Below are 15,375 nucleotides of genomic sequence, written 5' to 3' on the forward strand. Positions count from 1 at the left end.
CCCCCCCCCCCCCCCCCCAAGGATAACAATGTTTGCATAAACAAATACTGGAAGATTTTGGTTGGTATTTTGGATTCTTGGCATATTTATTTTCACAATGACAGTGAATACCCTTCTGGTTTACCTTCAGCTGGAGTTGTTTAACTCCAGTACTAAATGTAAATAATATATGTTGAGTATTCACAGTAATTCTGAATTATTTATTGGAAGATGATAACGTTATCTCGTCTTGCTGAAGCACAGCTGTCTGCTGGAAAACGGACTACTGGCTCTCAAAATAGTACCAAAAGAATCCAGAAGTACCAATTCTTGCTACAGCAGCACTCTTTGGTAGACAGAATATTATGTCTGTATGAACTTATAGATTATGGGTGCAGGGAAACATAATAGTGGCAAAGGTCTCTATCAGCATTTCTAGGTCTTGATGTTGTATCATGGGATTAGGAATTGTGCACTAAAGTCCTGTTTATGCTTACAATAGCAAAGGTTCTCTCTTTACAGGATTTCCATCCCCGTTAATAAATCCAAGCATCTCTAAGTTAGAGATGTAGCTGTTATTATCTCCATCTGTGAGGTCAGGCACAGAGATAAAGATCACAGAAAACCACTAAGGGTTATGGAGACAGAACGCAGCGTAGGTTTTAGGTTCTCTCTAATGATCTGCTATATTGACTAGTTCCCAAAAGCTGTAAAATATCTTTTTTTTTTTTCAAATAAAGTTCTGAAGAACTCATTTTGGATCTTTAGATTTTATGCCATGATACTTAGTGTTCTAATCTTCTAAATATTACAATCATATCATAATATAGCTGAACCCAAGATCTTATTAATTTAAGCAATACAGCTACATAAGAGGCTTTTGAGTTGCTCAGTTCTGAAAGAATTGATGTATAATGACACAGTGCTAGAAATAACTATATCTGCACCTTGTCCAGGTCACTAGATGCCTACAAGGTAGGCTGCAAAGAAATGCCTGTATTCTAACAATGAACACTGCACAGAAGTTCATTAATTTTATCTCTCAAGGTATCAAAACAGATGAAGACCTAAGGAAATGAAATTAGTTGTAACAAAAAGCGACTTTATTTTGGATCATACACTTATGAGGACAATAATCATTACTCATCTCTTCATCTTACGCTGAAAGCTTATGGAAATTCTTAGGCTTATTGTGTACACCTGCAGAATTATAAATGTCACAGGGTCAGAAGGAGCACACTTCACGTTATACTCAAATGCTTCTAACACAACTGCTGCAAAAGTCTGTGGAGGTTTCTCATCACCAAACATTTCCCAAGAGAACATGCATGGTGGTGCATCATATAGTCTCCTAATTTATGTTTACACTATCACATAATGTCCCTCCTTGGCCTATTCCCTTATCTGCATTCCTTGATTTCCATACTGAATTATTTTAGTTTTCTCCTGAGACTTCCTTTAACATGGACCAATTTGCTCTTTCTGAGGTTGACCGTGGTTCTGGAGGCAACCTGCACATCTCTCAACTGTGTTGACAGGTGTTTGTTTCAGACAACTAAACCAAATAAAATTCATGCTATTGTCCCGGGAAATTTACCTGCTCATTTAAATGTATTGCTGAATGAGCCTTGATAGCATGGACGAAAGACAGATCTTTATTGCTGTCTTGGGTAATTTTTGTTGGCAGCAGGCATCTGATCAAAATGCTATTGTAGCATAATCCATAGTAATCAATCTTTGGAAACTGAAGTTTAATTTATAATTTCATGATAACTTCAATAGTGATAGCAGCAGTGCAGATGACACATCCTGTGATTTACAACAGCAGTCATTTAAGACTAATAACAACTAATTAACCTTTGACAGCATAGAACATGATAGTTCTGGAAGAATAAAAGCTTTTTTTTCCATTGCCATAGCAAACTAACATTCCTTAACTTCTCAAAATGCCTCACAGCAATTTAGTTAATTAACCATTATCTTTTAATTGTCAATGAAATTTAATAAGAAAAGTCCCCTAAAAAGAAGTATGCTGCCATGTAAAATAATCATTGTAGTGTTTAGTCCTAGGTATATCTTTTAAGACTTGATTTGCTACTGTGTTCCTAAACTGAACACAGTGCTAACGTCCATGCCTGTGGTCTTCATGTTGTACCTCAGTAAGGTTGCATTTTATATATATATCTGTAAAATGTAAATACAACACAAAATCAGTTTGAATATTGGCAGTCCCTTTCAACGTTTGCTCCATCATATATCTGTAGAAAGCATCTTTCTTCTGCATCTGTTTTTCCAGCCCTTGATTGCTTGACTAAATTAGAAAGTAATTTCTTAATACTTTACTTTATGGTTCTTTGCCACTTCAATAATCCCAGTTTGTACCTGCTTCATCTGAAATATGTCTAAATCAGATTCCAGCTTCAATTTGTGCAGAGGTTTGAAGGGCCAGGTTGTAGCAGTGATTATTTGTAATTATATTTTTTCTTCATGATCCCCAAAAAATTTTAAATAGGAAAAACAACAGAATGCATGGTTTCTTACAGACGTTTGTGAAACACAGCTGGCTTCTTTAGTGGGGGATGATTCAATTTTGGTAATACATTTGTGATATATGTAGGTAATCTTTAAAAAGCTATGTGGTAGCTTTCTACTCTTTAAGAGAGAAGGTTCTCTACTTGTATCATAATATTTTAATTTCTGCAGAATTGCTTTGCTCCTTACAACATCTTGGCACCAGCTTGTAGAATTTACTGGTAGTGCAATAAATCTCCATTTCTTGCTGGCACGAGAAACTAGGTATCAAAGACTCCCAGAGGCTTTAGTGTTTTTTCACTAATGTCTAAAGAGAAGAAAAAGAAATAATATTTTACAGTAGCAGAAAAATGGATATAGAAGCATAGCCTCCCTTTATGACTTGATGATATGATAGCTGGCATTCAGCTGAGGGGCATGAGTTCTACTTACACAACTGTATTCAATTAGAAGTTGTAGTCAGATGGGCTCTATTTGATCTCAATACAGTCTTGTGGGAGGACAGGCAGGGGAAAGGTGAAACAGCTCTGCCTACATTACATTCTGTGCCTTCTCTCCATCTCTGTGCTGATTTAGAGAAAAATCCATACACTGTGGAAATAATGGTATTTCACATCAGGGTATTTCTGACCCTATGAGAAAGGAAGTCACCTTTATTTTAAAGGTCTCAATGAGCACTTTCTTTTAAATTATGTAAATGGTATTGCTTCTTACAGGAAGGTGAAATCCTTTACCAATGTTTTAATTCATTGCCTTTCAGAATTTCACTTTTCAGGGTCCTATTAAATATTGGTAAGATTTTGTTTTGGTTTGCTTGTTTGTTTTTTAAAATAACTTTGGTATCTTGCTGTAAAAGCTTCTGAAAAGGTTATATATACTGACCACTGTATGCCTTGTAAAGATTTTCAGTGAAATTTTGCTCCTGTAAACAAAGCTCCTCTGAAGCAAGTACATTCTGAAGCATATAATCTATTTATACAATGGAAGTGCATGTATCTAAATGTTGTTCAACCTAGAACTACATTATCCTTAATATGTCTGGGTAACTCTAAATGATATCACTGCTTCTGAAAAACAAAACAAATAAACACTACCACCCCAAAACAAACAAACAAAACTATCAGAAGCACCAACATTAAAATCATAAAATAAAATAGAAAAATAATCACAGAATCAAAAATTGTAGGGATTGGAAGAGACCTACAGGCATCATCTAGTCCAGCCCCTCTGCGAAACGTTCCTGACAGTAGGTCGCACAGGAAAGTGTCCAGGCGGTTCTTCAGTATCTCTAGAGAAGGAGACTCCACAACCTCTCTGGACAGCCTGTTCCAGTGCTCTGTCACCCTCACAGTAAAGAAACTCTTTGTCATGTTTGTGTAGAACTTCCTTTTTGCTCATTGTTGCAGTTTTTGCTCATTGCTCCTTGTCCTGTCCCTGCACACCACTGAAATAGCCTGGCCTGATCAACTTGACTCCTATGCTTTAGATACTTATAAACAGTGATGAGATCCCTTCTCAGCCTTCTCTTCTCCAGACGGAACAGTCCCAGGTCTCTCAGCCTTTCCTCATACAGGAGATGTTCCAGGCCCTTTATCATCTTTGTCGCCCTCCAATGGACTCTCTCTAGAAGATCCCTGCCTTTTTTGAACCGGGGTGCCCAGAGGCAGACACAGCACTCCAGATGTGGCCTTGAGGGCAGAGTAGAAGGGGAGGATCACCTCCCTTGACCTGCTAGCCATGCTCTTCCTAACGCACGCCAGGATACCACTGGTCTTCTTGGCCACAAGGGCACACTGCTAGCTCATGGCCTACATGTTGTCTACCAGGACCACTAAGTCCTTCTTCTCAAAGCTCCTTTCCAGTAGGTTATCCCCTAACCTGTACTGATGTATGTGTTTATTCCTTCTCAGGTGCAGGACCCTACACTTCTTGTTGAAGTTCATAATGTTCCTTTCCACCCAACTCGTCAGTCTGTCCAGCTCTCACTGAATGGCAGCACAGCCTTCTGATGTGTCAGCCACTCCTCTCAGTTTTGTATCATCAGCACGCTTGCTGAGAGTGGGCTCTATCTCTTCATCCAGGTCATTGACAAAAATGTTGAACAAGATCAGATCCAGTACCGTCTCCTGGGGAACATTACTAGTTACAGACCTCCTGCCAGACTCTGTGCCACTGATCAAGATCCTCTGAGCTCAGCCAGTTCTCAGTCTACCTTATTGTCCAATCATTTATTCCACACATAATAAGCTTCATTGAAAGATGCTGTGGGAGACAGTGTTAAAATGCAATCCTTTTCCTTTTCCATTTATTTGAGTTGTTGTTTTTTTTTTTCTATTTTTCCAGGTAAAACACAAGTTATGGGTGAAATCAAGATTGCATTAAAAAAGGAAATGAAGACAGATGGAGAACAGCTGATAGTAGAAATCCTTCAGTGCAGAAATATCACATACAAATTTAAATCTCCAGATCATCTACCAGGTATTTCACAGAAAACAGCTTCATGATACTTTGAAAATATTAAGTAAGATGTATCTGAAGTCTTTTAACAACACCATTAAAATGGGAAAGGAAATTGTTTTCTAATCAGAATGACATATTCTATAGGATAACTTCTGAAGTGTTCTTTGCTCCTATTAATAATTTTAATGAAAGTGAAAATATTTTGTAGAAACGAATTAACTCTCAGTAGATAATCCCCTTTTTAAAGCACGTTTGATTGTTAAAAATTAATCATTTTTAGCTTTAATAAAAATTATAACTCCTTAGGTTATAAAAGATCTAGTGAAAAGTTGTATTTTGGTAAAAAAAAAAAAAAAGCTTATTAAAATGAGACACCCATATTAGTATTATTATTTTTATATGTACGTGAAGATATAAAAATATTTTTTCTTTCAATGACAATTATGTCAACACAAAGTAATTTCCTGTAATTTAGTGGAGTTGTTCCATTTTTTTACACAATGTGAATGAGAACAGAACATGGCTCTGTAGAGTGCCTTGCTCTGTTTCTTCTCAACATTTCCCTGTATTGAAATTATTAGCAACAACGTTTATTTGAAAGTTTCTGTATTTAACTTATTGAATCATTCTTTTCCAGACCTGTATGTGAAACTATATGTTGTCAACATCTCTACCCAGAAGAGAGTAATTAAGAAGAAAACCAGGGTATGCAGGCATGACCGAGAACCTTCGTTCAACGAAACATTTAGATTTAGCTTGAGTCCTGCTGGACATTCTCTTCAGGTAATCCTGCATCTTTTTGAAACCTAATTTTATATGTTTTTCATACTGTTCTATGGGCACTTGAGATCAATCTTCTACCCTGGTTGTTTGCTGAAAAGAGAAAATTACAAAGTAATTTACAGAAGTAAATAATGGAAATAGTGGAGGACACTTACCTAGATTATGTAACCCACCACCTCACACTGAGGAAGATTATTTACAGACGAACTCTGATAGATGAAGGCTTAGCCTGTTCTTAAAGTCCTCTAGAGAAGCTACACATTTTCAGAAAAATACTTTTTAATATGTTTTGAAAATTTATTGTATCATCCAATTTAAATATGCTAACTTAGATATTATTCCCTCTGTATGTTTGTAAAGGAGATATTTTTGGTCTGTGGCACATCAAATGATTTCTTTTTTTTTTGTGAAGATTCAGTAATAGTGCCTCTTCTCTCTGATTTAGATTTGGTCAGATATGCTTCTTCAGAGAGGCAGAATTCACTTGATTTACTTTCATTTGCTTTCACATGAGTAGATGACTAAATGAGTTATTCATGTTCATCTAGTCAGTGGAGATGATGAACAATTCCAGCGGTAACTGCATGCTAATCATAAAAGCAAACTGAAGGAACTGTTGGGTGTGCCAATGTCTGCTGAAGATACCTTTAGAACAGAATGACAGACATAAACATGTTGACTAGGTTTCGATGAATAAGATTAGATTGGTAATCTACATGCCTGCATTAAACTAATTGGCTATAATATTAAAACTAAAGCCAAAATGAAAGTTTCTTAGAAAATGGAGCCAACAAAAATAGACAGTTTTCCCGGTGTTAAGACGTCCTAATATTCTTACTGATTAAACAGACTAAATCTATTAAAGATTATATTACATGGGAAAATTTGATGTGGTCAATTAAAGTCTTGCCAAAGTTTAAGGGCTAAAACTCCTATAAAAACCTTGTCTCTAATGGTAGTTTGAAGCAGTGAGGCCAGTAAAGAAGAACCCACAGAGTTGTGTGGGAAAATGAACTATCAAGTTGTTAAGGAGTAAGGGAGGTAGCCATGGGAACAGCCAGCCTGAGACATAGCAACGTGAAATCAGAAACACTGTGATGTGTCTGGTGCTGCACTCTACATATAACATTAAAAAAAAAAAGGCTGTCTTTTAAGCAGTCTCTTTTTTGTAACTGTCATGGAAATTCTTTTTCCCTGTGTCTTTGAGCATACACCTGTAGGATCACAAGTAAAACTAGCAAGCAGCAAGATTAAAACAAACAGAAGTTGTTACTTATTCATCCAACTTGGAGCCTGAGCTATAAAATCTATTACAATAAGCTATTTTGTATGCTAAATGATTTGATGGAAAATTTACCTGGATAAAATCATTTAATAAATTCATGGGAAAAATACCTCATATGCTATTAAACACAAACATACCACTTCTGAATCAGAAAATGATCACAGAATTGGAAAGATCATGCAGTGTAACTCCTGGCTCCACACAGGACTACCCAAAAATCAAACCATATTTCTGAGAGCATTATCTAAACTCTTCTTGAACTCATGTTCCATAGAACATAGTAGGTATCTTAGGAATGTACCACTGCCTGATTGTTATTTTCCTATGCATTACGCACTGCACTTTTGGAAGCAAAACGCTTGCTTAGAGAGATTTTGGTCTGACTCAGTACATATGTTTTCATATACTTGTCGTGCCTGTCAGTCTGTTCCTACTGGAAAGTATGAAGGTGGCTAATTTGAATGCTGAATTTAAGAGTGATGAACATCTAGGAGCAAAGAGATGGACACTGTCAAAAGAGATTTGGGAATAAAGAAAGGAAACCAAAACAGAATGTATAGAACAAAAATGGAGCTGGAGGGTAGCGAAGGAAAATTAGACCAGAGAGAGGGAGTAAGAAGAAATCAAACATGTTAGTCATAGAAAGCACATTCTAAGGAATCGACTAAAGTTAAAAATTAGTACAAGGATCTGAACTCCAAAAATCAATAAGCAAAACCAGTAAATATTAACCATGAAAATGTAACCATGGACTATTGAGTTAAAAAAATAAAGGAAAAAAAATCTAGATTTGGCTGGTCATGAATATTGAGAGTAAGAAAAAGAAAAGAAATAGGAACTGAGGCTATTTGATTCAGGATAACAAGGCTGGAATTTAATGTCAGGAGAAGGGAATAAACAAGGCTGAGAGAAGAGACAAACTAGAGAAGACAGTTACTAGGGATCCAGCTGGTAGGACTGGAGAGAAGGATCAAAGACAGAAGATACAGAAAATTTCTGTTAGAAATTTTTTCTGTCACAAAAATGTTGATGTGACAGAATCAAAACATTCTGAAGAAAACATTTTAACAAGTTTCAGACAGGCATTTATCTCACCCCCTAGCAGCTCGCTTTCCTGATATCCCTGTTCCTTGGCAACCCACCTGGGACCCTTCTGGAATGCACTGGGCTGCTGGCTCCTTTGCCTTGTTCCCTAGCTGGCTTCTGGCTGACTAGCTGTCTGCAATTAGAAATTCAGAATGTTCTATATGAGGGTAATCAAAAAACAAGAATGTTTTCAACAGAGGTTCTGGCTTGGCTTGCTGGTCTTAGGGATGTCCATCTTTTCAGAAGAAAGTGACCTAGAAAACCACCAGGCTGCCTAGTTCCCTAGGGACAGGCTTTCTGATGAGTGAATTGGGATTCCCTAATAATTCCATGCTCATGGCCAACTCATTTGGTCCTCCCTCCTCAAATTTGTTGACTGACATACATGGAGGTGTCCAACCTGTCCAGATAGGTATCTTATGTGGTATGAAATACAGCCAGAAAAATGGGAAGTTCATCCAGGAAAACGTTTGCAGATTTCTTTCCCCGTGTTAAGAATTTCTGTTGTACTGTAAAATTTGCATTTTTGACTTTGTCAAAATAAGTGTCAGAATGGAAAAAGTGCAGAAATGTTAACATTTTTGATTTCTGGAAATTCTAATTCTTCTGCAGTTCTGTTAGGTATCTGTTATTGTATAGTCCCCTTCAACATCTCAGTCAGGTAAAACTTTTCTTGAGTCTTGACATTCTTGTGCTGTCTATATCTGTGAAACCAAGAAAAAAATCTCCATTTTCTCTCCTCCTGGTTCACATAGAGGGTGACAGCTTCCTACTGTTATCCTTTACTCACCGCCTGAGGTCTGCTCAGTGACCCTGATTACTAACCTTCTGCTAATCATGGAAATGCATTTTTTCATAAGTTCTGTTTCTTTCTGAAAAACATAGAAAATTGATAAGTAAATTAGTATTGAACTTGTTAATTTGTTTACTCAAAAATTAAGAAATTATCCAATTCTGTAGTTATAACTCACCCATCCCTTGAAGTATGTCTATTGTCAAATGTATTCCTCCCAGAAACATCTAGAATAGATCTATAAATCCAAAGAATGAATCAGGTCCTCTAGAGAAGGAAGTTGTTACTTGCATGACATTAAACCGCTTAGCTAGAAAACACGATGCTTGTAAGATAAATCAAGGAGAGTCTTGAACACCCAGCCTTCAGAGCTCACACAAGTTCCCTGGTCTAATTCATTCCCTTCCCATTCTGCATGACTGAGGCATCATGCAATACTTTGGCTCCCAGCAGAGGCATAGCAGGGATGGGATTCCTGACCCAGTCAACATTTTAAGTTGGACTACCTCTTGCTGATATCAGAATCCATAACTCTGGAATTTCTCACACACTAGTCTGTTTCAAGTTATTTCTTTATATATCAGACACTCTCCAGCATCCGTGAACTTAAAAGAATAGGTACATTGGCTGCATAAAGCTTTAACCTTTAAGTTAAAACTTGACCTTGTGTTTTTCTTTGGAAAACAGCAGGTGAACAATTTACTCACTAAAGTTCAAGACTGTCATCTTCTAAATGCTACATACTGTGATAATAAAATAGAAAAAGGTAAAAGATAAATTTTCACTGGGCTTTTTCTATTGAGAAGATGGTCCTACACAAAGGGTTATGGTCAGTATTTCTTTCCTGTGAAACCAGAAAACGGAGCTCGATATCTGTGAATCTCTTCTTTTTGCCAGCAAAGAGAGTATTTTATAATACACACCGATAACTATCTTTTATTTTTTTTTCCCCAGATTCTGCTTGTCTCCAATGGAGGGAAGTTTATGAAAAAGACACTGATTGGGGAAGCATATGTCTGGCTTGACAAAGTGGATCTAAGGAAAAGAATAGTAAACTGGCACAAACTGTTGGTTAGCTCTACGCAAACACACTGAGCAGAGTTGTCTGCTTAGGGCACAAAAGAGTCTGCTATAAATAGCATCACTCCAAGACTATCGTTTGAAATCATTGTGTTAAGCTAGTCTTTCTGAATACGAAGTAGAAAAGAGCAGTCTCTGGGCTACATAGCACACTTAAATGAGGGCTAGTATCCTTGTTTTGCTGCAAAAGACAGCAAAGTAAAAAATAAAATTAAAAAAAAAAAACCAACAACCTGGGCCCAGAAGTTCAAGTGAGGCTGTTTGAAATGAAGACTGCTGTGAGGGCTCTATGTTGTTGGACTCTTTGTGAAGAGAGTAACTGTGAAGGAAATAATGAAGGCTGGAAGGCAGGTGTTAATGCATAGTTTGGCTGCAGCTGGAGGCGGTGTGATGTAAAGTGCAGTCTGGTTTCCTGTGTGACCAGAAGGAGATCATTTTATGCAAAAGCACCTAGGGTGACTGACTTTCTAAATCTCACTTATTAGAAGTGCAAACTTGTTCCTCTGCACCTTAGGATCTCTGATAATTTGTTGTAGTGATATTATGCCACTTGACACAAACTGCAAGACGTTTGCAAGAGTGGTAATGTTATTTTACATTACTTTTTTCCTTCTTTCTTTTCCCTTTAAAAACTATGGTGTGGAGAATCAATCCTAACTGTTTCTATTGTTTCTGTGTGTTAACAGTGGATAGAAACCACTGTCCTAGAATGTAATAGATAAAACTATACTAATGATTTGTAGTTTGGAATGTGGTTTTAAAGAGAAAAGACAGTATGTGAAATGCACTACACCAGGAAGAAAGAATGCTGTTTCGATTTCAGTGACACTGTACTTCACCCTACTTTTTAGCAGCTTTAACAAAATTTGGAATAGAGGAGATATAAGCGCTGGGACTAACACAACTATTTCAACTTGTCCTTCTATTTTTCAACAATCAGTCTTATTCCAAAACTGTACAGAGATGACGAACTGTAGACTATCCTGTAGGCATTTTGGAGCAGTAGACCCACTGTGGTACCACCACCCTGGGCAGTGCAGGGCTCATTGTCAACATCACCTGAAAGCTAAAGGGAAGAGGTACCAGGACAGCTCCTGCCTGGGAGCTGTTGCGTTAAAGTTGAGAATATCCTCCTGCTATCTCAGGTGAATTTCTGAGTACTGAGTTATGAAAAAAGTAAATAGGAATGTATCTTGCAACACTTAAGACTGTCAACAGTTCAGGGATTCAGGGACTGCAACTGAGCAGTTAGCTCACTTTGGGCCGCAACTACTGCATGAGATGGTTTAGGCTGAGTGTTGCATTTTTCCTCTTAATATTTTTTAAGAAAAAGGAGAGCTTTTAAAGAAAGCAGTTTCTTTAAAAACAAGAGTCAGTGTGGTATTAACTCTCTTTTTCCTCAGAAGTCAGTTAATATTTCACAGCTTCATTAGAAAATGGTTTCCCTTGAAACATTACCTCATGACCTTTGCATACTTAAAAAGAAAATGATCTAACTTGTGCACTTCAGACTTTAATTTTTCTTGACCCATTAGGAAATTTCACAAATCATTTAACGTACATCTTCATTTGCTTTCTGAATTTATTTATATGTAGCACACTTCCACAGGTTGTACAAGACCAACTGAAAATGTTCTTTTGGAAAATAACACATACTTAAAACAAAATTAAAAAAAATAAAGGAAAAATAAAGCTCAGCTCATTCTGAAGTTGGACTGACCACGAGAAAACCACACACCAATTAATCTGGTGACGCTTCCCACATAGAGTTTTTGATTTATCTTTGCCAGCTTAAAATAAAAGTGTGGAAAAGAAATATAGCAAGAAACACCCAGAAAATATTAAAGATGTATGCACCAGAGAAATTCCCATTAAGCTGTTGATAACCTGCTGGTAGCCTGCTTGACTTGCAAGCAGAGCTATCTTATCTAAATCCTATTTGATAAACACAACACCACTGACAGTGGAAGTAGGAGGTGTGCTTTAATGTTGAATTTTATGCTTTCACCAGTATGTGTGTACCTCACCTCTCTAATATTTTAAAAGTTCTCTAGAGCTATTGTAAACATCCTATATGTTTTGATGTTACGTATGTTTTTATAAGAGGATAAATATTTCAAAGAAAAAAACCCCTTTCAAACAAACAAACAAAAATGTATGTGGATATATTTGACATATGTGTTGCTCTTTTGGGGGGTTATCTTGCATTCCTGATGGCTATGCTGTGGTTGTTGTTTCTTTAAAAAAAAGTAATAATTAGTCCAGTTTCAATAACTGTGCAAAGTACAAGCCATGAGGTGTGCAATTTTGTGCAAACTGCTGGTAATTTTGTTCTTGCTAAGATTTATTATAAAGACAGCAAGTCATGCTGGTAGTTGCTATGGAGACTTCCAGCAGGAATGAGCACTATCTGGCTGTCTTCCTGGGAAGCCTGTAATCATCACTCTTAATTGAGAAAGAGGACAGGCGTGCTTTGCTCTCACAATGTATACAAATGTGGCCAATATTTTTATAAAATAGTTGTGTTGGTTGGTATAGCTGTGGCTGTATGGAACAGCTATCTTTGCCTGCTAATCAGCTGTCAGCAACTGGTTTAATTCAAGCATCTTAGATTCTCTGAACAACACACAACATGTTTCTGGATGTTGAAATTGCAGTTTTGGATTCCTATCATGAAAAGCAAAGAGCAGATTGAGGCCAGCCTTGGCCAGCTGCAGCAAGAATGGGGCTCCTTAGGTGTTGTACAGGACAGGACAGGGACAGACCTGGGCCCACACGCTCTCTCTTTTCCAAAGCAGCATCATTCAGAGGTCAGAGGATGTTTCCAAAGTGTGCCAAGTTCCTTTTTTTGACCAAATTTCTAGGTTGTACTGGAATCACTCTATGCAACACAGATTCATATTTGAATGCTTTTTTTCCTTTTTTTTCCCTTGTTTTATGAATGAAGCCAGGAAAAACTCTCTTGTGACAATGTTTTTTAAAAAAAATAATCAAACAAGGACTATTAGTATTTTTTTACTTTTTTGTATATATCTTGGTATATTTTTTTCACTTTTTTCTCATTATTTTTTGTTTCTGTTATCTGGCCAAAAAAAAATGCTTAGATGTGACAACAGCTTTTATCATTTCTGAGTGATTGGTTATTAATGAGTTTGCACATTCCGACAATTGCTTTAAAGATGCATAGTGCAGGTAGACAATAGCACAGGCATTTAAACTTTTTTATTCATAAATCTGCTGTGTCGACGGAGATTGAAGCTGCTTCTTTGTTCAAGGCCTTGTATAGTGGAAACAAGCTGAAAAATGAGCAAAAGCACAGTGTGTGTGTTTACAAATGACAGGGATTTCTAATGTGGTCATTATTATTACTCATACAATGAGCAGCAATTAACCACATGTTTTTTTTCCAGATTAAAAATAGACATGAGAGTTTCTATGATGAATGTTGAGCTAGTTCTTTATCATTACACTTTAAAGGGATAGTATCCAGGGGCAATGAGTGCTGCTTCTTTATTACCCACATTTTTACATTGCATGGATCTATTGTGGAAGAAACAAAAACCCAATCCAAACCAGTTAAAGTCAGAAACAACTGTTCTCTTGACTTAACCTGGCTTTAAACCAAGATCTAGGAAATGTCTGAGTTATTTTTCTGGATGCTGGGTGTCTGCATGGTTGTGGGATATGGTAGCTGGTAACCAGCTGATAATGATCCTTTCTTTGAGGATGATGATGAAGAAAAAGAAGACATCTATTATATTGTAAGGTAGTGTGTGCCCAATAGAGATTATTTAATTAGGATTTAGTTTCATGGAGATATCATAAAGATGTTAATAGTATTTTTTTAAATTATTATTTGAATCATAACTGACACTATTTTTAAGTACTTTATTTTCATTGCTACAATGTTGAATGTCCCAGATTCCATTATTTGAGTATATATCTAGATATGTACATACCTATGTGAATAACAGAGAAAATTTGCATTTGTTTGAGTGTAACTTATAAAGGTAATGAAACAGAGAGGAAAACTAGTGTAAGTATCCATCTACATTATATTTAAACCCTATTCCTCCATGCCTTGTGAATTTTCAGTACACCTGGCATGCAGGATCTATCATTCTTTGTGAATACATGTTGCCTTTAGAAGGAAAATAGAAGGAATAGATGAATCCGGATACTCTCTCTTTAAATCATAAGAAGCATTTTGATGTTTTCTGTATGTTTTGTTTTATTATTTAAAGAAAATAAATAAGCAAATATACTGAGGATCACAGAAGTTACAATATATATAGATATCCATAACTCAAAATAGAAGATTTGAAAGAAAGCCGTTTTCTTAATTTGTTACCCTGTAAATAAGTACACCTTTTTGTAAAACAAACTGAGTTTAAATTATTAACTCCATCCAACATCCAAGCATGTGAATGTGTCCTTATTTGATCGTATCTTATCGATGTTCAGTGATGTGCTCAGGTGCTCAACAATGGCTGAGTAGCGTGTGTGCTGTCATGCTACAGACAACGTGTACAGCATACCCAATGTTTAAAAAAAATCCAGAAACGCCAAAAAATACCCACAAAATCACAAAAAAAATATTAGTCCTTGGAGAAATGTAATGTTTCCACAGTGAATGTTGCATGCCTAGATGGTGGTTTGTTAATACTCATTTTGGTTTGAATTTCTTTTAATTTTCATTTTGCTTCCAGATTCATCAGAGAAAACAATACAGAGTTGTTCTAAAGGTTGTAAAAACTGAAACAAAAGCAGTATGAGAATTGTACAAAAATGCTTGTAAATCTGTCTGTTTTCACTTTATGTATAAATCCATGTCATGTTTTTGTGATTGTACACAGGATGTATCTGGAGAAATTATGCAAATTGTGCTGTATAAAGGCTGTTACTTCAGTCTGACAAATAAAAATTTAAAATATCTTGTTTGGTTTCTTTTCCCTAATTAACACAAGACCCTATTTTGCTGGTTCATATTTTCCATTAGTTGACTACAGTAGTATAATGCTGTGCACTCTATCTGCTGTTCCTGTTTTGGCATCTGTTTGTGTTTCCTGTTTGTGCTGACATCAGAACGTTTAGGAACATACAGAGTTTTGCTGCCTCACAGAGAAGGAAAGATGAATTGAAAATGTGGCCTAACTCTGCATGTTTTAAGTACGTTCTGTGTGCACTAAGTTCTTGATGAAGGCAGAAGGAAACATCTAATAATCCCTGAAGTGATTTTCTGGCTTTTTCCTATACGGGAATGAAAGTTTCTGGGAGCAATATCATTTAGCTCTTATTATAAATAAGAAGTCAGTTTCTCTTATCAGTCATTTCTAAATTTATGAACTGTAACTGGTTTGTACAACATCCATGATGT

The 15,375-nt window shown here is 36.4% G+C and overlaps 1 protein-coding gene across 7 annotated transcripts in view; it reads left to right on the top strand.

The window, feature by feature from the left end:
- PCLO (piccolo presynaptic cytomatrix protein) overlaps window positions 1-14,932 on the top strand; it is a 343,040-nt gene extending 328,108 nt beyond the window's left edge. For all 7 annotated transcript variants that reach the window (XM_021384447.1, XM_021384450.1, XM_021384451.1 and 4 more), the window contains 3 exons: window positions 4,855-4,989; window positions 5,609-5,754; window positions 9,873-14,932. In XM_021384447.1, the coding sequence (XP_021240122.1) occupies window positions 4,855-4,989; window positions 5,609-5,754; window positions 9,873-10,013 (422 nt within the window). In that variant the 3' untranslated portion in view covers window positions 10,014-14,932. The remainder of the gene's footprint in view (window positions 1-4,854; window positions 4,990-5,608; window positions 5,755-9,872) is intronic.

Source organism: Numida meleagris, chromosome 1, assembly GCF_002078875.1.
Source record: "Numida meleagris isolate 19003 breed g44 Domestic line chromosome 1, NumMel1.0, whole genome shotgun sequence".
In the NCBI taxonomy this organism is placed as follows: Eukaryota; Metazoa; Chordata; class Aves; order Galliformes; family Numididae; genus Numida; species Numida meleagris.